Source organism: Pteropus vampyrus, unplaced genomic scaffold (assembly GCF_000151845.1).
Source record: "Pteropus vampyrus isolate Shadow unplaced genomic scaffold, Pvam_2.0 Scaffold1, whole genome shotgun sequence".
Lineage (NCBI taxonomy): Eukaryota > Metazoa > Chordata > Mammalia > Chiroptera > Pteropodidae > Pteropus > Pteropus vampyrus.
This window is the reverse complement of record NW_011888782.1, coordinates 21364434-21377787: the sequence shown is the minus strand read 5'-3', so window position 1 is coordinate 21377787 and position 13354 is coordinate 21364434. Positions and strand designations below refer to the sequence as shown.

At 41.9% G+C, this 13354-nt stretch overlaps 1 protein-coding gene across 1 annotated transcript in view; it reads left to right on the top strand.

Annotated features, from left to right (window-relative positions):
• Nucleotides 1-13354, top strand: part of SCN11A (sodium voltage-gated channel alpha subunit 11) — a 66883-nt gene that overhangs the window by 4814 nt on the left and 48715 nt on the right. Inside the window, exons 4-7 of the mRNA XM_011355179.1 lie at nucleotides 5496-5624; nucleotides 6912-7015; nucleotides 10628-10801; nucleotides 11610-11673. Coding sequence (XP_011353481.1) covers nucleotides 5496-5624; nucleotides 6912-7015; nucleotides 10628-10801; nucleotides 11610-11673 — 471 coding nt within the window. The remainder of the gene's footprint in view (nucleotides 1-5495; nucleotides 5625-6911; nucleotides 7016-10627; nucleotides 10802-11609; nucleotides 11674-13354) is intronic.

Below are 13354 nucleotides of genomic sequence, written 5' to 3'. Positions count from 1 at the left end.
GGTCCCACTGAATTTTCTCTAAATGAACTCATGATGAATATTGTTTAATCACTACATGTAATTCCCATTGTGTTTGTTCTTTTGCAGACATTTATGGTGTTGAACAAAAGGAGAACAATCTATCGCTTCAGTGCCAAGCGCGCCTTATTCATTTTTGGGCCTTTCAATTCAATCCGAAGTTTAGCCATTAGAATCTCGGTGCATTCATATCCTTTTGTTGCATATTTTACTAAGTCCAGGTCATGGGAAAAGTGCACGAGCAGAGCCCCAGGGTGTTCCCATGTTTGTTGAGTAGAAATAGCTCATTTTTTCAGCGCCTCCTGGCTGCCCCCAAAGCTCAGCAGTGTCCTTCCACTCTACCACTTCCAAACCACCTACCTCACTGAAACATCACCTGCCTTTCACTTGGCAGCTTTGAGGCCCCAGGATCCCAGAGCAGGGGCCAGGCCCTGCTCACACCACACAGCACTAGCAGAGGCCTTCCACATGTCCGACTGTCTGAGACTCACAAAAGGTGGTTCTTTGCTTCCAGGCGGGGCAGCTCTGCAATATAATTTGTACTCCGGTGCTCCCTATGGGCTCGGGCTCACACTCCACTGAGAACCCAGCCTTGCTGGCCTCCTCCTTTTGTTCCATCCTCTTTCCCTTTTTCCAACTCCAGGGTGCACTCCTCTACTAAATCGCTTAAATAAAAATCCCCGTCTTAGGCTGCATGCCGTCCTGCAATGTACCTGCCTTAACGGATGCTGGTCACATTATTCAGCATGTTCATCATTTGCACTGTCATCATCAACTGCATGTTCATGGCTGCAGCTCGTGGTGGGAAGAACAACAGTAGTATAGAGACCGACCGTGCTGAGTAAGTGTCTGTCCTGAGTTTTTCAGCAAATACACCTAAAAGAATTATAACTACACCAGAGTTTAGATATATAGAGAAAAGAAAAGTCGCCCATAATCCCAACTCCCCCAACACAAATGCTGGCAGAATCAGTTTTGGTTTTGTATATATATTTTTAAGAGTGTCTTTAAAGATCTTTCTAAATTACATTGGTAATGAACAGTACACGTACAAATTTTATGTCAGCTTTAAGTGGTTTTCTTTATGCTTACATAAGCTTTGTAGGAATCAGTTTTAATGGCTACATATTATTTTGTCAGATGAATAAACCATAAGTTACTTAATTATTCTAGTATTTTACTACTACAAATAGCATTGCAATGAGCATCTTTTTGGTAAAGCTACTTTAAAAAAATTATTTTCTTAGGATAGAGTCTTAGAAATGGGTTTACTGGATCAAAAGGTATGTTTTAATGCTTTTAAAAATATAATTAATAAAAAATTTTACAAAGTTTGTAGCAATCTGCCATCAGCAATATATTCTGATAACCAGTTGTACTATATTCTCGGCAGCATTACCTTTTTTTTCTTTACTTTATGGAGTTAAAAATACTTGTATTTCCTTAATTTCCATATGGGTTGAATTTTTTAATTTTAGTTTGTAAATTGTGTATTCCCATCTTTGCCCATGTATCATTTTTGTTTTTTTTTTCCTGGTCAATTTGAATGTGTTCTTTGTATAATTAAAATATTAACTTTTTGTACTTTTAATTGGTTATTCAGTCATACAAGTTGATTTTTTTAGCTCAGAAATTTCTGTGTTTTGATAAATATTCTCTTTTCGTTTTCTGATTTAACATATTTACTGCTTTAGTCTTTCAGGAATACATTGAATAATAAATTAAATAAATAATATGAAACCATTTATATCTATCATATTTAATTAAGTGATAGAGATCACCACAATCAACATACAGAACATTCTCATGACCCCCAAACGTTTCCTCATGGCACTTTACAGTCCCTTGCCCGTCACTCTCAACCCCAGGCCCATACTGATCTGCTTTCTGTCCCTCTAAACTAGTTTTACCTTTCCTAGAATTTCATATAAATGGAATCAAATGGTATGTATGATACCATACTTTTGTGCCTGGCTTCTTCCACTTAGTGTAATGTTTTGAGATGCATTCATGTTGTTATTTGTATAACTAGCTTTTTTCCCTTTTTTTTTTTTGCTGAGTTGTGTATTTCATTGTATGAGTATACCACAATTTGTTTTCTCATTCTGTTGATGAACATTTGGGTTGTTTCCAGCTTTTTTGGCTATTACAGATAAAGTGGTTAAGAACATTTCTGTATTAAAGTCTTTTTTTTGTGTGTGTGTGGCCATGTTTTCATTTTCCTTGGATAAATACTTACTTATGGAATTGCTGAATGTTATGATAAGTATATATGAGTAACTTTGTAAGAAACTGCCAAACTTGTCCAAAGTGGCTGCATTGTTTTATCTTCCTGCTGGCAATATGTGAAAGTTTCAGTCTTTATTAATTTCCTCCTTCAATTTATTTTGACTTTAATTTGCTCTTCTATTTCTGGCTTCTTAAGGTAGAAACTTAAATAGTTGGTTTTAGATCTTTCTTCTTTTCTGGTACAATTGTATTAAGTTATAAATTTCCATCTAAGCATTGCTTTAGCTGCATGACACAAATTTTGATACATTGTGTTTTTACTACTTTTCAGTTCAAAATATTCCCTATTTTTCCTCGTGATTTCTTCTTTGTCCCTTGGGTTATTTAGAAGTGTATTTTTTAATTTCCAAATATTTCATGTTTTCCTAGTTGTCTTATTGTTATCGATTTCCAATTGAATTCTATTGTGGTTAGAGAATATAGTCTGTAAGATTTTAATCTTTTGAAACAAGAGAAACTTGTTTTATGGTCTACCTTGGGGAATGTTTCATGTGCACTTGAAAAAGAATTGGATTCTGCCATTGTTTGGTATGATATTCTGTAAATGGTTGGTTAGGTTAGGATGGTGGATAGTGTCGTTTAGAACTGTTATACCTTTTCTGCTTCTATTGGTACTTCTACAAATTACTGAAGAGAGGCTTGCAATCTCCACCTGTGATTGTGGATTTGTCCATTCTCCCTTTCTTTTTGTCAAATTTTGCTTCATGTATTTTGCGGCACTATTATTAGGCACATGAACATTTATGATCTTCCTGGTGTATGCATTCTTTTATCATCATGAAATATCCTTTGTCTCTAGTAATACTCCTTTCAGTATTTGTTTTGTGTGATGTTAATGTAGCTACTTCAGCTTTCTTTTGCTCATTGTTTGTGTGGTATATCTTTTTCCATTCCTTTACTCTCAATCCTTTTGTGTTTTTGTATTTTTAGTGTATCTCTTGTAAAGAGCATATAGTTGTTTTTTGTTTTTTTATGAAGTCTGTCAATCCAGTCTTTTGCCTTTTGATGGAATGTTAAGTTCACTTGCATTTAATGTGATTTTGCATATGCTTGAATTTAGGTCTGCTGTTTTTCTACTAGTTTTCTATTGAGCTCATCTGTTGTTGTCGTTGTTGTTGTTCCTTGGCTTTTCTGTTTGTTGTTACCCCTTTCCTGTCTTCTTTTCTTTTAATCAGGTATGTTTAGTATTTCATTCTAATCCTCTACTAGCTTTTTAGCTTCTTTGCATTATTTTTTAGTGGTTGTGATCTCTGTGTTGCTCGGTGGGCCCTGGAATCTGGTTAAGGCCAGCCAGCTTAGGAGCTGTGCCTTGGAGCTGGGGGGCATGGATACCCCTGGGAATAGAAACCATCCTGGCAGTATCACTGGGGAAATGCTCTCCCCCTTGGAGAGTTGGCTGTTCCAAGTGAGGACCTAATGCGAATGCAGGGACTACTGCTCATTGTTTATTGAGCAGCGTTCCTGGAAGCCTTTGTGGTCAAAAGAGTGAGACCTGTGGAGGAAACAGATCCGGGAGGTGGCATTGCTCTTAGAGCAGTGGTTTGCCCTGCCCAGCACTTCTGGCAAGATGTAATGAGTCCTCTCTTCTCATTAATGGGAATCAGTGGCCCAACTGGAAGCTAATTTGCTCAAGGTCATTTTCACTATTAAAAGTCCCATAAGGCAGAGATATGAAAAAACTCTTGTCTAGGCTTTAGGGAAGAAGAGAGCCTGGGGGTAGGGGTAGGAGGTGGGGACAGCTGCTGCTGTCTCTGGTAGCATTCAGACTGGTGGTGGATGCATGAAAGTGGGGCTGAGAAAAGGCTTTTGAAAATGTCCTCATTAAAGGAGATATGCAATTGAGTGGTTAGCCCAGGAGGGGAGAGTTCCTTCAGTGTTCTTTTGTTAGAAAACTTTTAAATAGGGAAATTGATTCCAAGTTAATAATTCTCAGAGAATGAATGCAGGAGTCCCCTAGGACCAGGTGGTGGTGTTCTGTTAACCTGCTTGGAAACCACCATAACTCTGCCTAATACCCTAACTATGTCTGAACTGACAGCAACACACTCCAGAGAGCCTCATTTGCCTCGTGGTTTGGGGTTTCCCCATCATGGAGCTCCTAAGCCCTGCTTTCTACTGGTGGGCATGGCTCTACTTCATATCAGATGTCATCTTGGTTCCTGTCCCACCATTGGCCAGGCTTCTGCTGAAAAAGAAAGAACGGTGGGAGGTGGTCAGGCTAAAATGGCAGTCAGCAGCTTCTGTCTCTTTTGCTTGAGATCTAAATGAAGACTTGTAAAATCCCACAAATTGGCAATTACAGCCTTTTCCCCAAATACCTAGAACTTTATAAATTATACCTGAGTTTAAAAAGTGGGATTTCAGAGCAGACATTAATTAACCTGCTGTGTTCATCTATCACCTAAAAGGTGATCATCTTAGAAAAAGGCTGAAGCAGCCTCATGACAATTTCCTTTCTTGGACTTGGCTGCTTTGGATTTTTCCAATTCTTAAGACCTTAGTTCTTTAGCTTTGAGGGCTAACAGTTGCTGGATATTCTACCAGAAAAGGTCCACTTCTTTTACTCTAAACCAACAAATTGTTTGAGTTGATTGTTTTGGTCCCCAAAGTGCAACCTGTGTGTGTGTGTGTGTGTGTGTGTGTGTGTGCGCGCGCGCGCACACGTGCACTCACACTTGCTTAAAGACCCAGCATTTTTGTCAGCTTGAGATTATAGCAAGAGAGATAGGGTATTGTGTTTTGGTTTTGTGTGTGTGTGTGTTTGGGGTTTTTTTGGAAGAAGAGGAAGGGGAAAAAGGAAAATAAAGGATAGACATGAGGAAGGACTCTGAAGAAAATGGAAATTGTTTTTTAAAAAGTCGTGGTAAAATATACATAAATTTACCATCTTAACCATTTTTAAGTGTATAGTTCAGTGCTATCGAGTACATTCACATAGTTCTGCAATCACCATCACCATTCATTTCCAGAACTCTGCATCTTGTAAAACTGAAACTCTGTGAGTCTGTTTCTCAGAAAGCCTAAGTACCAGAACTTGCCTTTCTGAACTCTGGTTTGCCGAAGATTAGAATGTTAAACGTCACATCGAAATGGATAAAACCTCAGCAAGGCTAGATAAGACAGATGGGCCCATTGCTTTTCACATCACTTATCATGTTTCTTCTTGTTCTGAATGATTTGCTTTGTAGGTATGTCTTCACTGGTATTTATATTTTTGAAGCTTTGATAAAAATATTAGCAAGCGGTTTTATTCTGGATGAGTTTTCTTTTCTTCGAGATCCATGGAATTGGCTGGACTCCATTGTCATTGCAACAGCGTAAGAATGCTAAAGGTTTTTTATTGGAGTTTTGGGGAGGGAAAGAAGCCCCATGGCTTACATCAGGTCCCTGAATCCCCTTGAGTGGCTAAGTGTGACCTAATGATACCTAGAGCTCTGGGTACAGTGTCGGTTGGCCCTGAACAGCACCACGAAGCCATCTGGCCTGAGGCTTCTGTGCACAAATCCACCTCTCATTCTCTCATGCTCTCATTCTTTCAGCCACTCACTCACTAAACAGTGGCCTATTATGTGCCAGGGTCTGCGTAAGAGAAAGGGGTTGTGATAATGAAAACAAACAAACGAACAAACAAACAAACAAAAAACAGACATTGTTCTCACCCTATTGAAGCTCACAGTCCAGACAAGAACAGAAAAAAATGACCATTACAGTCTGGTAGGGTGAGTGCTAGGGTAGGAGCTGCGTATGTATCAAGCTGTGTTAAGCGGAACCAAGGAGTCTACAAAATCTTTAGGTACTGCAGGGTCACTAAGAATTTCTCTCATGTTGTCTTCTAGAAGTTTTATAGTTTTGACTCTTATGGTTAAGTCCATGGTTCATTTCGAGTTCATTATTGTGTATATTTCATATGACATGAGGTGAGAATTGAAGTTCTCTCTTAAGAAAAGAACATCAATTTGGTATCTGAATGATGAGATGGAGTCAGCAAAATAAGAAGCGCTATGGCCCATTGCTAGCACAGTAATAATAAACCTAACATTACTTATTTACTTATTACTTATTAGCCGTTATTTTAAGCACTTGCATATATTTTCCTATTTAATATTCACAAAAGCCCTTTGAGGTAGATGCAATTAATTCCAGAGGTTTACTCTTGAAGTTCAACAGTGGGGGGCTCTTGGTTATTAAAAGGCGGTATAGTGCAGTGGTGAAAAGTGTGGGCCCTGGAGTCAGATCACCTGGGTTCCCTCTGAGCTTGACTGCATAGTGAGACCTTAGAGAAGTGCACTGGGGCCTGGAACTTCGTAGCCAGTCAATAAATGTTTTGATTGATTCATATTATCTATGGATGTAGCCACAACTTCATGGACTATTTCAAGGAATCCTCACCTTTGTCCAAATATAAAGATTAGCTGAGGACAGCCTCCTGTACAGTCGGTGGTCCGTAGCATGAGAGAGCAAAGGTGGGCCTGGGAAGGGGAGGCCTCAGATTCCACCTTGGTGGACACAGGGCTCAGACCGTGCTGACTTGTACCATCGTGGAGGTGTGCAGAGCATCTGCAGGACCCGGCAAGCCCAGGCTTTTCCTGTGCTTTGTCTCGTAGGTTTGTATCATGTTCACCAAACATCAGGCTCAGCGACATCAGTCTGTCATCCCTACGTACCTTCCGGGTGTTCAGAGCTTTGAAAGCAATTTCAGTAGTTTCAGGTAAGTTACACTTTCAACATTGGTTCTTTGTGGGAGCGAATATTCTTTTATATTTAAAATTTCTCCAAATGTCATTTAAACCAAAAACAAACTCTGTTTTTACTTTTTATTTGATTGTTCAACAAATATGTATTGTCCATGCACTGTGCTAGGTGCTTGGGATACATCGGTGAGCAAACAAAGACCCCTGCCCTCATGGAATTTACATTTTAGGTGAGGGTGGGGTGGGGAGACAAACCCTAAGCGATTACTATAATAAATAAGTAAATTATCTGGCATGTTAGAAAGTGACATGTGCCATGGAAAAATAAAAAGGAGAAGTAAATAATGTGAAGGCTACCGGAGGTCACAGGGATTAGGGGAAACAGGTTCCATTTTTCAAGAGTGGTCAGGATGGGCGTTATTGTGAAGGTGAGTGAATTGTGAGCAGATTCGAAGGCAGCGATATTGTTTCATAAGCAGATACATGGTAAATGGTGTTCTGAGAATAAGAGACAGCCAGTTCAAAGACCGAGGGATAGAGAGGATACAGATGGGGCTGGAGCAGACAGAGTGAAGAGCCAGGTAGTGGAGGGGACCATAGAAGTGACAGGGAGGCTCGTAAGCACTGGGAGGATTTGGGCTTTGCTCTGAGAGAAGTGGGAGCCATTGCGAGGGCTTCGAGCAGAGGAGTTGCATATCTGACAGGTTTTGAAAGGGTTACTCTGGCTGTCGTATGGAGAATGGAATGTGGGGGAGCAAAGGTAGAAATAAGAAGTGCAGAGAGGGGGGTGTGGTGGTCACCCTGGAAATGTGCCACTCAGATCTCCTGCTGCAGAGAGCATAGTGACCTAGTTCCAGCTGCCACCTCGCTGGATTCACCACTGCATTCATGTTCGCGCCAGCATCACACTTATCCTGCACGTTGGGCACACTGTGACTCCTCCGTAGGGAGACTTTGGCTCAGGGCCTCCCCAGCAATCTTGTTGAGACTGTCACAGCGGCACTACTGTCTGAGGCTCTTCCTGTCCAATCTCGCTTCCTTTCGGCTCTCTTTTCCCAGGTGCCATCCCCGCGTCACAGTCTGAGGCTCTCCCTGCCAACTGCTTCCTCCCCCTTATTCTTCACAGGCATTTCACCCAACAAATCTCTCGCACATCTGGTCCCATAGTATCTGCTTCTCAGAGAACCCAAACTGACGTAAGAGGCCACTGCCATAATCTAAGCAAGAGATGGTGGTATTCTCAGATTAGGTGGTGATTGATAGAAATGTTGGTGGACAGTGGTCAGATTCTGCATAAATCTGAAGGTAGATATAGTAGGATCTCCTGATAGGTTGATTATATACATGGTGTGAACAAAAGAAAAGAGTGGCAGTTTGGGCCCTGAGTGACTGGAAAGATGAAGTTGTCATTGACTGAGACAGGGAGGGCTGTGAGAGGAGCAGGTCTTGGTGTCCAATTAGGGGCTGGCTGTGGACACGTTCTGTTCAAGATGACTGTGAGACATCCAAGGGAAAGTTTCAAGTAGGCAATTATGTATTTTGGAGTTCTGGGGAGCAGATGTAATTTTGGAAATCATGAGCCTATAAATGACATTGAGAGCCATGAAATCTGTTACGATCACCAAGAGAATGAACATAGATGGAGAATAGAAGAGGATGAAGGTCTGAGTCCTGGGGCACTGCCACCTTAAAGGAGAGGGGAGAAGAGGAGAAACCAGGAAAGGAGATGAACAGGAGCCATCAGTAAAGTAGGAGGGAAGACAAAGTCGGTCTCCTGGAAGCCAGGTAAGGAAGATGCTCTGTAAATCAGGATGAAGCCAAGGAGGGTTGTGAATATGAATTCTAGTTCATAAGAAGTTAGGTTATTATGGCACACTCTTCTTTTTCCTTCCTCTTTCCTTTACAAAAAAAGTATTTATTAAAAATATTCCCTCCCTGAAGTCCTTCCCCCTTTCTCCTTTTCCCTTCCCTTTTAGTCTCTTCTATCAATGGCTTAGCTGCAAAATCAAAACTATAGGCAATTTAGATCTTTTCAAACAGAGCAGTAGGTTATTTTTTAAAACTCCAGAAAAACAACTACATAGTGATAGAGAAACTGTTAGTCAGAGGACACTTATATAGAATTTGTCCCCCCTCTTCCTTCTTCTCCTCTTTTGCAAGGTGGACCTTGGTTTCCCAGGATGACTTAGGGGCTTCCTGCATGAGCTGAGTCCCTCATATTTTCATTCATGTAAAATATACGCTCAGGCAGTCACTCGATAGCTTTAGTGTCTCCTCCTCCGTCTCTAAGCAGGTGAACATTGTCTCCACTTTGACTCATGAACCCATCAGATCCCTGGATGCTTTTTGAAAATAAGGATGTGAGGTATGGTCTTTCATGGGACTATATAAAAATTATTTACAAATCACCACCATCTTCTCTCATCTAAATCTTCTGCCTTTGGAGAAGACTCAAGCTTCTTATAGATTAAACACAGGCTTGGATGAGGTTATAGTAATTTTTTGTTTGGCTGCAATTGGGGACATAGTAAATGTCCTAGCTTGTCCTCAAGGCTCCTCCCCATGTCCCCATGTGGCATCACACTTTGTGGGAAGGTCATCCTCTGAGGGCTGCTGCCGCCTTGTGTTCTCAAGTCTACTAATGATGGTTCGCACTAATCAATTACAACTTCATCACCTACTGCCATCACGTGCATTGCAATGCACATCTGGTTGCTTCTCTCTCCGGCTGTGTTGAGAGCAGGTCCCATGAGTCAGCGGTGTGCTGGGGCTGACGTGTTCTGGCTCCCCAGCAGATTGTCCACATCTTTTTCCAGCTCTGCATTCAGGGACGTCATGTTGGTAGTTGGAAACCAGCTGGGGAAGAAAGGGTATATGGAAGGAGAAGAGGAATCTACACTACAGAGAATCTCTAAACAAGGGAATCTCTAAATGCTACAAATGAAGACTTTTCTACACCCTCACCCCCACCCCCAGCGGATTTTAAATGTTTGTCAGCACACTGCAAGATTATGTTCTTCTTATTTTGTAACTTTGGCATCAGAACAATGTGCCATAAACACGGTAACAAATATTTCTTGAATGAATGAAAAACACCGTATTGTTACTTGTAATCTGAATTGTTTTCGTTTAGGACATCCTCATTATTTGAGTGCATACAAAGCTCCCCCTTCCAGCTTCTTGCCCCCAGGTTAGTACCTCATAATAGGTAGTGACTACTAAATGTTGAATATAGCTCTGGCTCCTTTTCTAAGGGCGCCTTACTCATACATGTGATCCCCAGCTGTGGAGGTGCCTGCACAGCTGTCATCGAGTTACTCCTTGCGTGGCATGTTTCTGCTCCAAGTCTTCTCATTTGCTCTTCAGAGCAACTCTGTGGTGCGCGTAGGGCAGCAAATGAGGAGGCTGAGTCTTCGACATGTCGACAACTTCGATGACACACGACACGTAGGGCGTGGAGTTGGAACTAGAGCTCATGGCATCGGAATCATAGGCCGGGCCAGTTTCCAGCTCCAGCCTGCTATCAGACAGCTTCCGAGGCCCTAGTTGCTCTCTTCTGTGTCTGCCCGTTGCCTGTGTCTGGTGAGTGCGTGTGAGTGAGGGCTTCTCTCTACCCCTGTCCTCCTCAGGTCTGAAGGTCATCGTGGGGGCCTTGCTGCGCTCTGTGAAGAAGCTTGTTGACGTGATGATCCTGACTCTTTTTTGCCTAAGTATCTTTGCCCTCGTTGGTCAGCAGCTCTTCATGGGAAATCTAAACCAGATGTGTGTCAGGGAGGACTGTAAGAATGCCACTAACTTGGACGGTAAATACCCCACCTTTCACTCCTTGGTTTGTGCATGTTAACTTTGTTTTATCCCCACTCACACTATCTACACATCTGCATTACAGAGTCTCTTAGGAGCAAGGGATGACCACATCCATCCAGGGTTCTCATACAGGCAGTTGAATGTCTTAGAGAATTTTCTCATTCTTTGGGTTTCTATGGAGAAGGAAAAACCCAAAGTCACATCCACAAGAAGATCGTCAGCTCCCATCCTTTTCCATGTAGATTTCCGCCTACTTCTTTGTCATGCTTTGCAAAAGTCTTCAGAGTGCCTAGATTTGGCCAGAGGCAACCAGCAACTTTCCAGTCCCCATCCCCATGTATTTTCTCCAATGATATCACTTCTTTCTATGCTATACCCTCTCCATGCTAAGGTCAGCCCTACACCAATTTCACGTGTCCTGACTCTCATGCGACTACACTTTCACCATGTCTGTCTTGGTTTATGAGTGTCTCATGGGCCGAATCTGTGTCCAGCTTCCCTGGCGGCAGGGGATGGGGGGCGGGGGGTGGGGCGGGGAGATCGGTCTTCAGTTCAGTTTTATATACTGAGAAGCAACATGGTGGTGTCACTGCTTCCTCCTCCCTCCTCCTCCTTCTTTCTTGTTCCTTTTCTTCCTTTTCTCTCATTCCTTCCTGATGGCTCAAGTTCCATTTCCTCTCTGGGCACCCACTTTGATCATTTTAGAGAGTTTCTGAACAATCTGTTCCAAGAATAATCTGGCATATTTGCTATTCTTTTTCATTTCAGTGGTTTCTTTATCTGAATTATGCTTTTTTTTCTCAGACTATTGTTATGAAAAGAAAGATTCCACTGAATTCAAAATATGTAACTCCGGAGTCGGTAGAAGGTAAGAACCTTATACTCTCCATTATTCTCCTAGTCAGAACAACTGTAGACCTTCTAAGGTGATGTGGCAAACAGTTTTCATCTAATGACTTGTGGAAGCAGTGATGGTAGATCTCAAACAGTACTGATTATTTCATGTGGCTAAGCAAGTTTAGATGTGCATTATTAAATTAAAAATTATTTCCAAGTATTTAGAGCTGATTTCATCTCTGAGTTATGTTGAATTTGTAACATCATAAAACCACTGAAAACATGAAGTTTTGCCTCTATGGCGTGGATATTCAAGACTTTCAAAGGTAAGAAAGGGCATTATGATTGAAAGCCCCTAGACATTCTTACTTCCTGTTCAGTGCAGCACCCTGGTGCAGACTATCTGAGCAAGCTTCTTCTGTTTGCTGATCTGTTGGCCACCACTGTCTCTAATTATGTACAGTTGTATGTCATGCTCATACATTCACCCCAAAAGCTGGTAACTCTCTGGCCTTTTGGGGATCCCCTTCCTTCTTCCAGGACATCAGTGCTCTCTGTGGTGAGAGACTCAATTCAGTGAAGATTTATTGAGTGTATTTCAAATTAAGATAACATGCTAGGCACTCTGATGAAATAGGCTGTATTCATTTCTCAAAAACAAATAGGTATCAAGGAGTGCCATGTGCCAAGGTCTGTGTTAGGCCCAAGGAAGACAAGTATGAATAAGGGAGCTCTGCCTTCTTGAGATGACGTCTTGCAGGGAAGAGAGATGTAGAGTAAATCCTCAAAAGTGTGATGCATGTTATAAGAGAGATGCACAGATACTAAGAGAGATAACGGCATTTAAGCCTGTCTTTAAAATTAGGGAAATCATCTAATGCCACTTGTGGTAGTCATGGGTTCAGATTAGGTCAAACTCACAAGATGTAATAGGCTTTAATCAATACGAGGTTTACTGGGCTCTCTAGAATGTTCTTTAACAGGACATCTTGCACCCGCAGTGTTTTCATTTAATGAAGGGCCCAGCAGCTGTCACATACAGTGCTTCCTAGACCCCTCATCCATGCAAGGCAGGTCTGGTTACTGTAGGTAAAATCCATCCGAGGTGGGATGGGCCACCTAGACCCACAGAAGCAGCCGCTTTTGTTTCCAACTGGTCTTCATAGTCTCCTTGTCTCTCTAAGCTTGTGTCACAGTCATAAGTCTCTCAGTCTGAGTATAGTCTCAAAGCTCAGGAGTTTTATAGTAAACCACCTCCAAGTATACATCCTTCCACATGGATCAAAACATGGCAGTTTTCAAAGAGATGGCAGATCCAGGGTCACCTTCCCAAACAGGCTGTGGTCTGTTCAGGGCACAGGCTGTGGTCTGTTCAGGGCCCAGGCCTGGTTTTTAAACTTTGCTCACTGCCTCCTTCCCTGAGGGCTAACTGGCTGGTGACTACAATGTGGATCTGAAGCATAAGTAGAAGATTCTGGTACGAGAGGAGATAGGGAAAACAATACCAGCCAGGAGGAACGGTGAAGGTGTAGGCCTTGGGTCATGAGAACATGTTGGAGATGATGAGAAGCCCAGGAGCTAGTTATGCAGAGGGGCAGGAGACGGGTGCCAACCATGCAGGTTCTAGTAGCCCATCAGTGCCAAAGATTTTGACCTTGATATCAAAGGAAACAAGACCTGAGCAGATTAGATATTTTTAAGTTTTTTTTTTT